Source organism: Lactuca saligna, chromosome 8 (genome assembly GCF_052625555.1).
Source record: "Lactuca saligna cultivar CGN05327 chromosome 8, ASM5262555v1, whole genome shotgun sequence".
Taxonomy (NCBI): Eukaryota; Viridiplantae; Streptophyta; class Magnoliopsida; order Asterales; family Asteraceae; genus Lactuca; species Lactuca saligna.
In genome coordinates this window covers 4,690,743-4,702,579 of record NC_136424.1, presented here as the reverse complement: position 1 = coordinate 4,702,579, position 11,837 = coordinate 4,690,743, and the positions used below count along the sequence as shown (strand labels likewise).

The following is an 11,837-nucleotide window of genomic DNA, read 5'->3' as shown; positions in this document are numbered from 1 at the left end:
AGTTTGGCCTCCATTTACTAGTTAGACTTGGTTATAGCCCCTATTTATTACGCTGGTTTGGATCTACACTGCATTACATTGTGTTTTATACATATATTAGCAAGATAGAAATATATATATATATATATATATATATATATATATATATATATGTGTGTGTGTGTGTGTGTGTGTGTGTGTGTGTATTCAAATGCGAACAATTTTTATATTGAGAAGAAATTTCAACTACGCATCTAAAAAAAGGAACGCTTCAGTTAAGTGCTAATGAATAAAGGGGTTATCTGTAATTTAACTAATGATTCCCTGTGCTTTGTTTTTCATGCACAAACTTAGTGACACCCTTCTCTGGTCCTGCCCTCTTCCCAACACCGACTCCTCCCGTTATGCCCCTCCGATATTGACCTCGCCTCCTAATGCTTTCTTCTTCCTATGAACTCTCATCTATGCACGATACTTGTTCCAGAAATTCAATGCTCAAACTCAACAATTTGATCTTTCGAAGGTACAATCACTACTCTCTCTCTCTCTCTCTCACACACACACATTAGCACATTCTAGCATAAACAATATAAAATAGACATTACAACAGTTATTTATAACTACTGATATATAATCCAAAATCTCTCGTCAAGTCCACCAACTTATACCTTTGTGCCATTACCTGAAATACAAAGAAAACTGCGTGGGTCAGGTTTGGGAGTCTGGTGAGCATATAGGGTTTTCAACCACAATAATACATTTATTATATTCAATTATCAAACAATCAACCCAAATACCCATCCCCATATCTCTTTTTTTTTCTCAAGGGTTTACCCTAAGAATTCGTTATCCTTCATTCATTCATTCCTAAGTATTTACCTAAGGAACTGACATAAAGTCCATTTGCTACCACGGTTCATACAACAGGCACTACGTCACATAGTCACCAGGGTTCATATAATTGGCACTATGTCTCATAGTCACCAAGGTTTACACAATAGACACTACATCTGATAGTCACCTGGGTTTACACAAAAGGCATGAAGTCACATCGTCACCAAGGTTTATCAAATAGGCACGAAGTCGCATCGTCACCAAGGCTTACTCAATAGGCACTAAGTTACATAGTCGCCAGGGTTTACTCAATAGTCACTAAGTCACATAGTCGCCAGGGTTTACTCAATAGGCACTAAGGTAGTGTTTGTTTTTTGTCTGCAAATCTGCGAGATGTCTTCTGTCTGCACCGCGCAGACCACGCGCAGACATTAGTCTTCGCAGACTGTTTGTTTTTTTGAAGACTGCAGACCTAAAAATGTCTGCGCGCCCTCTTCTTGGCGCAGATGTGGACCAGAGTCTTCTAACATCTTCAGACATCTTCTAGCTTAAAAAAACATATATATCTTTATTTTTTTTAAGTTTTTTTTTAATTTATATTTTTTCCAACTTTATTAATGATAAACAATATGAAAAAAAATTACAAAACTTAAAAAAAAAACATTTGACGATACAAACATGATATTTTTAACAAATTTATAAATAAAAATTTATTATAATAATAGTCGTTGAAGTTGTTTATATAAATATGAAAAAAAATCATAATATATTCTTATATTTTTTTGCCAAAATTTTGTAAAACTTTATTGAATAGAGTATCATCAATTTCTCGAGAAAATATTTATCGTATGTTTTTAATAGATTTATTTGAAAAAATCGAAGTTTATTTCCATCTATTTATGTATCAAATTCTTTGATCACTAATTATAATGTTTAGTTATAACTTTACAATCAAAGTTGTTGGTTTTTATCAAATATGTATATGAATTAATACCATTTTTATTTTTATTTTTTATATAATAATACATAAAAGTTGATCTAGATTCGTTATATATTTATAAGAAAGTCGTAAAAATATATAAAAAATTCGCTTTGAAGTTTTAAAAAATCAGTTTATTTAGATTTCAGTTTATTTTAATAGCCCGCAGATGTTCAAAAAACAAACAGTCTTCTTTTTTCAGACTGCAGACATTTGGTCCACCTTTTCTACTGCAGAGGTCTACAGATGTGGTCTGCAGACTGCAGACATTTTGCCTCAGAAAAAACAAACAGCACCTAAGTCACATAGTCGCCAGGGTTTACTCAATAGGCACGAAGTCGCATCGTCACCAACTATTCCATCTACCAATGTTCTACCTAACATTTTTGTAGATATAAAAACAAACACAATTTAAATCATTTAACACCCGTATAAAAACATCAATTCCAAGCCCATCTCAAATAGACAAATAATATATAACACATAACACATATTTCATAGCTAATACTTTATATTTATGTATTAGAAGAAAGTAGCTATACACTCACACGTATAAACAAAAATATATATACACAACACGTATTTTATAAAATAATTCATATTTATGTGTAAGAAGAAAGTAACTACACACTCACTTGATTAGACGATGCTCGGACAACACTACGGTTTGTAAAAGTAGTATTCTTCGGTAGATCTGGAAGATCTTCACAAAAACTAGGCTTCTCGTGGGCAGAGCTTCGGCTCGGGAATTTCACTTCTCGGGATCTTCAGGGCACCGGGACTTGCTTCAGGTCTCGAGAATGATACCAGGGCTTCGGAGTATTTCTTACACGCAAAACGAGGTAAAAACGCGAGAGAAAGGGAAGAATGGAGCACCAAAACTCGGTTTCACTCGACATCTATTTATAGGGGCTAAAACCCCGAATTAAGTTGAGCGTAATCTTTAGTTACGCTGGGCATAACCTGGATAAGGTCGCTATCGAAATTTATAAGTAAATTTAATATTTTAATTATTTAATAAAATTCAAAAATTCATATCTTCCTCATACAAACTCCGTTTTTGACGTTCTTTATATCCACACGTAGGTGAGACTATGCTCTACAACTTTTGTTTAGACTCCGTCAGCTAACTTTGAATTTATTTTTATTATTTATTTTTAGTAGGCCGGGACAAGAAAACTCCTTTAAAAATTCATAACTTCTTCATCCGACGTCCGTTTTCATCTGTCTTTTTACCGTTGCACTACTATCAACAAGATATTCAATTCTCTTTTAGATTATTTCGGCTAAAAACCGCTCGATCTCAAATCGAGTATTCGAGCTGCAAACCGCTAAGTCGAAACTTAGAAAAATCATAACTTCCTCATACGAAGTTGGATTTGGACGTTCTTTTTATGCACGTTGATGGTTTAATGAACTCTACGACTTTCGTTTAGATCGTTAAGGCTAAATATCGCTTTAACATAAATTCACTTTTTACGTCATTCAGCGTCGTGTCGGTTCTGTCGCGAAACTTCGACAAGTCATTACTTCTTCATTATAACTCGGATTTCAGCGTTCTTTATATGTACGGAATCCTTGTAACATATAATAAAATTTAGTTAAGATTATTCCTTCAAAATAATCTTCCACCAAAAAGTCATTTTTGACGCTTATTGTCCTTAAATTGACTAACCTAATCTACGGGCGTTATAGTGGTGTTAGTTGTGTGATGATGATGGGTTGTGGAGGTGGGTGTTGGTGCTTGGGTGGTGATGGTGGTGACGACTGGTGGTAGTGGCGGTGGTTGGTGGTTGTGGTGGGTGAGTGGGTGGTAGATGGTGGTTGTGGTGGGTGAGTGGGTGGTGGATGGTGGCAGCCTGGTAGGTGGTGGTGGGTGGTGGGTAATGATGGATGGTGGGTAGTGATGTGTCTTAGGTGGTGGTGGTTGGTGGTGATGGTGGTCGCGGGTGGTGGTAATAGGTGGTAGGTACTAGTAGTGGGTGGTGAGTGGTGTTAGTGGGTTTTTAATTGTTTGTAACAATTTTTTGATTTATATGAATATTATTTTGTAATTTTAATTTAAAAAAATGATGTGTTCCAAATTTATTCTCAAATGTTATCGCAATAAAAAAATGTTCTCGATTGAACGCTATCATATATATATATATATATATATATATATATATATATATATATATATATATATATATATATATATATATATATATATATATATATATATATATATATATATATATATATATATATATATATAATACGATTAAGGGCGTGTTTGGCAAAAGTAGCTGTTAGCTGGAAGCGGGTAGCGGTTAGCTGGTAGCGGGTAGCTAGTAGCATGTAGCTGGTAGCTGGTAGCGGGAAGCTGTAGCTTTTATTTGTTATATGAATGTTTGGCAAAAGGAGCTAGAAGCTTTTGAAATATATAAAATTACATAAAAGGACAATTGATTAAAAATAAAAAAAGTATATAAATATATTTTTAAGGATAATTATGGAAATTTATTTCAAAAGCTCTGGAGCGTTTTGTTAAAAGCTACATGAAGTAGCTTTTAGAATCGGAGCGTTTTGATAAAACTAAAAGCTAAACGCTTGTACTGCCAAACGAAGCTTTTTGTTTAAACTAGAGCGTTTTGTCAAATGCTAAAAGCTAGAAGCTCCTAAACGCTACCAAAAGCTCTGTGCCAAACACGCCCTAAGATCGGTTGAGACCTCAAAGTTTCCCGAGAACTAACAGTGGAGCGTTGGATCAAAAGTAATTCGTCAAGGACATGATCGTCATTTTACCAATCTCATTTAATGTTTAATTTTTTTCGAGATTATTTAATATATTAATATAAATGTCTAAAAATTTAAATCATAAATCAAATTTTCAGTTTTTTTTAAATAGTACTTTTCGTTTTATTTTAAATGCAAATTTTTTATTTTTTGGTAGAAAACATGTATTTTTGAAAAAAAAAATGAAAAAAATATTTTTTTGTAAAAAACTGCAATTTTTTGTAACAAAACAACATTTTTGTGCAATTTTTTTAAAAACAATAATTTAAGAAAAAAGTAATTTAAAAAAAACTGAAAGAAAACCTGAAATATTAAAAAAAGAAAAAAAAAACTATAACTTGTTTAACCAAACAATCAACATTTTAGGTGTGTATATGCATATTTCTTATACTATAATATTCATAAGTAAAACATTTAAATAAACCCATTTTTATTACTAAACTATAAACACAATAATACAAATATTTAATTCGATACAAAATAAAATATAAAAAATAAAAAAATGATAGAAATTTTCAAAGCGTTTTCATGTCTTCGTATAAAGATTTTCATATTTTCTTCAATTTATCACTTTTCACATCTTCAATATTTTCCACAAATTCTTCAAAATCTACAAGAAAAAAAAAATGATCAATGCAAGAACACTCAGTATAACACACAAAATGCATGTGTGAATATGGATGTGAATCATATGTATGTGATTTATATGTGAATCATAGGTAATTCACTTGTGATTTACATGTGTATCACATGTAATTCATATGTGATTTACATGTGAATCACATATAATTCATGTGTGATTCACTTGTGATTTACATGTGAATTACATGTAATTTATATGTGATTAATTTGTGATTTACATGTGAATCACATGTAATTCATATGTGATTTACATGTGAATCACATATAATTCATGTATGGTTCAATTGTGATTTACATGTGAATTACATGTGATTCATTCATATGTGATTTACATTTGAATCACATGTAATTTATATGTGATTTACATGTGAATCACATATAATTCATGTGTGATTCACATGTGAATTACATGTGATTCATATGTGATGTGATTCACATGTAATTAATTCATATGTTCATTTGTGATGTAGAACGTATTTCCATGCTAATTTAAATTTGGGTTGAATTAAAAAATTTAAGTTACTAGATGGAATATGATATTTATTGGTTGAATTAAAGAATCTAAGTTACTTAACTCAAAACTCAAAAAAAAGACTACACTACATATGATGCATCTAGGCTCTTTGGCTTTGAGATACTAAAACTGTTTCCAGGCCTTAAGGGGCCCTGCATGTTTCTGTCATGGACAAAACAAGTCACATGAAACTAAGGGTATCTTTGTCCCCTGTGCCAGTTACCAAAACAAGCTACACTTAATAACCATGTTTTAGATACTTATTAACATATGTAAAAACTAGACTCATATAAAAATGCATTACTCACATGTTGTCCTCAAAGAGACTCTCCGGTTGCATATTCCACTCTCGCTGCTTATTTCTCGAAAATCAACAGGATATGTCAAATTAATGGGTGTGACATTCCGGCAGGCATGCAAGTGATTATTAATGCTTGGGCAATAGGAAGAGATCCTTCAGTCTGGGTGGATGCTGAGCAGTTTAAGCCAGAGAGGTTTATGAATAAAACTTAATAACATTTGTAGAAAGAGTACCTCCATTTCCAATTGATGGATGATGCCAACATCATAAATAAGCCAAACAACACACACATTATCACTCATGATCAAAATAGGGATAAATCATTACCTGCCTGTAGAAAAAGGCAAAAAAAGAAAAGGCAATCTCCTTCAGCCATTTCATCAAACACTTGGTCTACAGCTCTAAGATAAATCATGTTGGATCAAGCATCATAATGTTCCTCATATGGGGTGAGTAAAAGAGGACGGAAACAAAAGAAAAGTATTGGAAAGACTTAATTCCAATGTTCAAAAGCTTACAAACCTTCAAATCACAATCGAGGATCTAAAACGGAAAGTCGAGAAAACCGGAAACAACCGAAGAGGAAAAGCAATGATCAAATATGAGACGTTGAAAGACCAACTCATGGAAGCGGAATCCGCGATTCAAAAGCTATACGGACTGAACGGAAAACTGGTGAAAGATATCGAAGGTCATTCCAACTCATCAACAACACCGGAATCAATAGAGAAAGCCATTCATATCATATACTCAGATGAAGATTTTAGGATTTAAGATTCGACGATTGAGAAGGCCATTGGTACCAAATGTCATCGATTTGTCGACTCTACTCCGATGCGATTCTTCTTCAATCCGTCGTCGACGATCTGGTAGGTCAGAGGTGTGATGAAATGTATAGAGAGAGAGAGAGACGGGATGAAGATAGAGATATGGGGGCTTGATGTGATTAAATCTGATAAGAGTGTATCAGTTACATAATCCGTAAAATGTCCATGCTTAATTTCAATAGGATGCCCCCGTTCCTTTTTATTTTCAGATATTTACAAAAATGCCATGATACATCCTAACCCTTTATTATTTTAATTTAGTGGTCCTTGTTTGGTTCTCAGGTTCTCGGAAAACTATAGGTTCTCAAATGATCATTGCCCTCTCTCTCTCTCTCTCTCTCTCTATATATATATATATATATATATATATATATATATATTAGCCCCTATTTATTTTGCAGGTTTGGACCTACACTGCATTACATTGTGTTTTATACAGATATTAGCAAGATAGAGATTATAATTTTTTCTCATATAAAAAGATGAACCGATTAAAACAACAAAAGCAAAACTAGAAAATATGTTTAGTTTCTTCTCCTTCGAAAAAAATGTCTCATCCTTCCTCTATTTATTTATTTATTTATTTATTTATTTTGCCACTTGTCAAACTATATTTCAATTTGTCAAATGTTATTTTGTAGTTATATTGAATTAATTCTTTTTCACATGTCATTTTATTAGTTTTTCCATTTTATTGAATTTCAGATAATATTTTAATGTAATAATTGCAATAAATATAATAATAAATTAATATAAATTTCATTAATGAAAATACATTTTAATTTCAAAATCTCAAAATTAAAGCTCATTAATTTTTTTTATTTATTTAAATTATTTGTTTAAATTTATAAGATACAAAACATTTTCATTATAATAATTCATTATTTTTCTTTATTTCTTATAAATTCAAAATTCTGACCTTTATATTAAATTTTTTTTTTTAAATTATAGTATACCACAAAACAAACTTAGCCACACTTATTGAACTAAATTTTATATATATGTTTTAGGTGGTTTTCATGGGATAACGAAATTTACATACTAAATGCAAGCCAACAAGGAATTGTTAATGGAAGGTACTGATTGGTTGGTGGAGTGACCACTGTAAGTGCAAACGCAAACTGTGATTGGTTGTTAAACGGCCCCACATAATGGGTCCCCTCTATCAATTTCACATCTTTTACCCTTTTATAATTAAACAATCATGATCTACTTACTAATTGTCTAATTCAAAAAAATTCAAATTTAAGATCCACATAACATATGCTACCTGACTTCATAGCCAAGCAACAAGTATTACAGACACTAATAAGTAATAACATAACTATTAACTAAACTACCCGTTCATAAACACAGTGAATTAATTACCTAAACGTGACAATTACTAAAAATCAACAAAATAACTTCCTATTACGTACCCCATATGTAGAGTTAACTTAACTAGGGTTGGATACAGGGCCAATTTGAATCAGACAGATAGATCATCATCTTTTATACCTCCACCTCCACCATTTCTCTTCACAAGCAACTCTAAAATTTCTTCCCTCCCACAAACAACAGCATAATGCAATGCTGCTTGACCTTCATTGTCCTTCATATAAACACAAACTACATCAAATATTCTGCCATAACAACACACACAGCTTTTAATTCCATCTAAAATCAAGGTTATATAATATATTAGTACATATACCTTTGAATTTACATCAGCATTCATGCTCAATAGTAATTGTACAGCATCAATATGCCCACGATCAACAGCCCAATGCAAAGGTGTTCGACCCTCGCTATCTAGAAATTTTAGAAGAGAATGATGACATTATGTACTTGGAGTGATAATAAATTGATAATATGATATGAATAAAATATAAAAATTAAAAATCTGACAACCTTTTGTATTTACAGAAACACCACTCTCAACACATTTGATCAAGTTCTTCATATCACCTTCTCTTGCAAATTCATGTATAGCATCCAGTTTTCTGATAAAGCAAAGATTTGATAATGTTAACATCGAGTATTATGGTATTACTTCATGTATATGCTCAATGAATCTTACAACTCGTTTCCAGATTCTTCGGGTATAAGAGTGCTGAAAACAGGCCCCATTGGTTCATTAGAATCTCCGTCTCTTCTCTTCTGTGGTTATACGAACAACAAACAGAGAATGAAGGTGAACAAGAAATACGAAAAGAAAGAGAGAGAGAGAGAGAGAATTAATTTCATCTTACATATTTTAACCCATCATTCCAAGTAGGGTAAAGCTCTGTAATAATCTCAATATACTTGTGCATCGCTTCTTCAGTAGGCATAGCACCCAGTTTATGCCATGCATTCCTGGCATATTCATTAAGGCATATTTAAATTGAAAAAAAATATACCAAATCAGAAGCATCTGGATTTCAGGAACTGAAATTGGAATTGAACTAGGCGAATTTTGATATTAATTTCAAAGGATTGAGATGCTATACCACTTAACTCGAGCAGACATCTTGATGGCAGAAGGCTGAGGAACATTACAAGGACCCTCGGTTGCAATCTTATACAATCCATAAAGCTGCAACTTCAAATCATTCGAAACCTTCCGCGACGACCGATTCGCCGTGGTTGCCGCGATAAATGCGGAGGCGGCACCAAACGCCTCGTCTAATTCTGTACTCTCCACACCTTCCCAGTCGTCATCGCTATCACCACCAGTCGCAGCAATTTTCTTTGGTTGATCAACCAACGACTCTTTTTCGGTGCTACTGATATGTTTCTTTGGGAACTCCGCGTCTGATCTTTTATCTTCTTCTGCCGATTTCCAATGGGGTTCGGATGGAATTACATCCGTTTGTTCTTCGCTAGGGTTAGCGTGAGTTATACGGGGGTTTTCATCTCCGAAAGAGAAGATTCTCGAGAAGAGCTTGGCAAGAAGAAAAGAGAAAACGAGGCCGAAAACCACTGATTGTGTATACTGTTGCCAGTCAGCCATCGCCATGAATGCCTGTGGTGTATGTACGAGTAAGAACCGTGGAAAAGAATGGCGGAACGGAGTTGGGATTTAGTTTGCTCTGTAAACTCAATGCATCAAAAACTGGTGGCGATGAGTGTATCAATGGATAGTTACCTAAAACCCCAAATTTTTGTACGAAGTAAAACGCGAGAATGTGCAAAGGAGAAGTGATGATGGATGAAATCGGCGCCGGTGCAGCAGATAGCCGGAAACAGGCGTAGGGTTGAGAAACTTGAACCAGATGACCACGTAACAGCGTTGGCGTATTTTGGCCGCGCACGTGATTAATTGAATGGGATTACTTTAAATTTCAGAATATGAACCAACTCCAACATTTCGTATTTTTTAAAAAATTGTTAAGCTTCATCATTAAAACGGATTTATCGGATATAATCAACGAACTAGAACAAATGGGACTTTGTGATGGCATAATGCATCAACCTTTAATTTGTTTCGTAAAAGCCTCTTCTACATTTCATTGGTTTGTGGAACAACGGTAGATCTTGACTATCTATGGTTGGTAACTCTACGTTTAGCAAATAATTCGTGAAAATGTTAGCCTAGTTTCTTTTGACATCAAACCTTGTTAATGCTTATTGGTACTTTTCAAGTATAAGGTCCATCCGATATAATTTATATTTTAAAATGTTATATTATATTAATTCTATATAAATAAATTATTATATATGGTAAAAAATAGTTGTGTATGAATGACTTCCAAAATACAATTTCCTTGAAACGAAAATCAAATGGCGAAGCAAAATATCTTTATTTTTTTATTTTGTAGTTTGACGGAGCATGAGACATTTAATGGTATTTTAGAGTATGCCTCGATATAATTTATGAGGTTTCTTGGATCTGCTTATAACCCATTATGTGTTGGTTAATATGGTGGCAGAAACATACATGTAGCATATTATACTAATCAGATTATGTTGTCATTCGATTTTCCACACGCGACTATGATGTTGAATTACTTCATGATGATGTCGTAAAAGAATTTATAGAGTTCATAATATTTTACTATTAGCACATTATTGGAGTTTGTGGATTAAAATTCCGCTAATTGAACAAGTGTAATAATTTCACCTCACTAGCTACTTGCTGGGGGTTTGAATTTTTAATAAAATATACTTTCGCCGGTTCAAAAAAAATTTTAGCACATCATTGTTATAATAACTTCAAGTAGAGATACAAATTGGGTTCGTTCATAATTTGAAGTTATGACCATACACATATCTATTGGATTATATATATATATATATATATATATATATATATATATATATATATATATATATATATATATATATATATATATATATATATATATATATATATATATGGGAAAAGTGAATATACCCTTAAGGGTATATAAGCTTAGGTACCCTAACTCACCATACTATGTTGTTTTGTATCATATGTGTACATTGTAATTGTCCAATGTTCTTATAATTCAACTTCTAACTTGATTTACTTCTAAGATTTTTATAAATTTCACATTTATCTTCCTCTTACATAATTTTCATTTTCAACTATAATATATATAGCCTAATAGGTGTTCGGCAAAAATAAGTGATATAAGAGGAAAACAATAGTGAAATTTCGAAAATCTTCAAAGTAAATCAAGTTAAGGTTGAAGTTTAATAACATTATAATGAATATATCAAACAAAACAACTAATTATAGTGAGTTAGGGTACTTAAGCTTATATACCCTTAAGGGTATATTCACTTTTCCCTATATATATATATATATATATATATATATATATATATATATATATATATATATATATATATATATATATATATATATATATATATATATATATATATATATATATATATATATATATATATATATATATATGCTTGATAATAGTAATGTTTGTTTTAATTATGAATAAGGGTGTTACCTCCCAATTTCTATAATAACATTTTCATTTTTAAAATAGAATAAACACTTATTTTTATAAAATACATTCA

General features: G+C 32.0%; 1 protein-coding gene across 2 annotated transcripts; it reads right to left on the bottom strand.

Moving 5' to 3' along the window:
• Positions 1 to 8,048: 8,048 nt before the first annotated feature.
• Positions 8,049 to 10,240, bottom strand: LOC145008052 (acyl-CoA-binding domain-containing protein 1-like). 2 transcript variants are annotated; one of them, XM_078966666.1, is made up of 7 exons: positions 9,964 to 10,240; positions 9,326 to 9,840; positions 9,086 to 9,191; positions 8,914 to 8,993; positions 8,745 to 8,836; positions 8,548 to 8,645; positions 8,049 to 8,445 (listed from the first exon to the last, which is right to left on the bottom strand). In XM_078966666.1, the coding sequence occupies exons 2-7, from the start codon at positions 9,832 to 9,834 to the stop codon at positions 8,323 to 8,325; spliced, it is 1,008 nt and encodes a 335-aa protein (XP_078822792.1). In that variant the 5' UTR covers positions 9,835 to 9,840; positions 9,964 to 10,240; the 3' UTR covers positions 8,049 to 8,322. The 2 variants fall into 2 exon arrangements, with proteins under 2 accessions (XP_078822792.1, XP_078822791.1); XM_078966665.1 differs by having other exon boundaries at positions 9,326 to 10,238.
• Between the last annotated feature and the right edge of the window lie 1,597 nt (positions 10,241 to 11,837).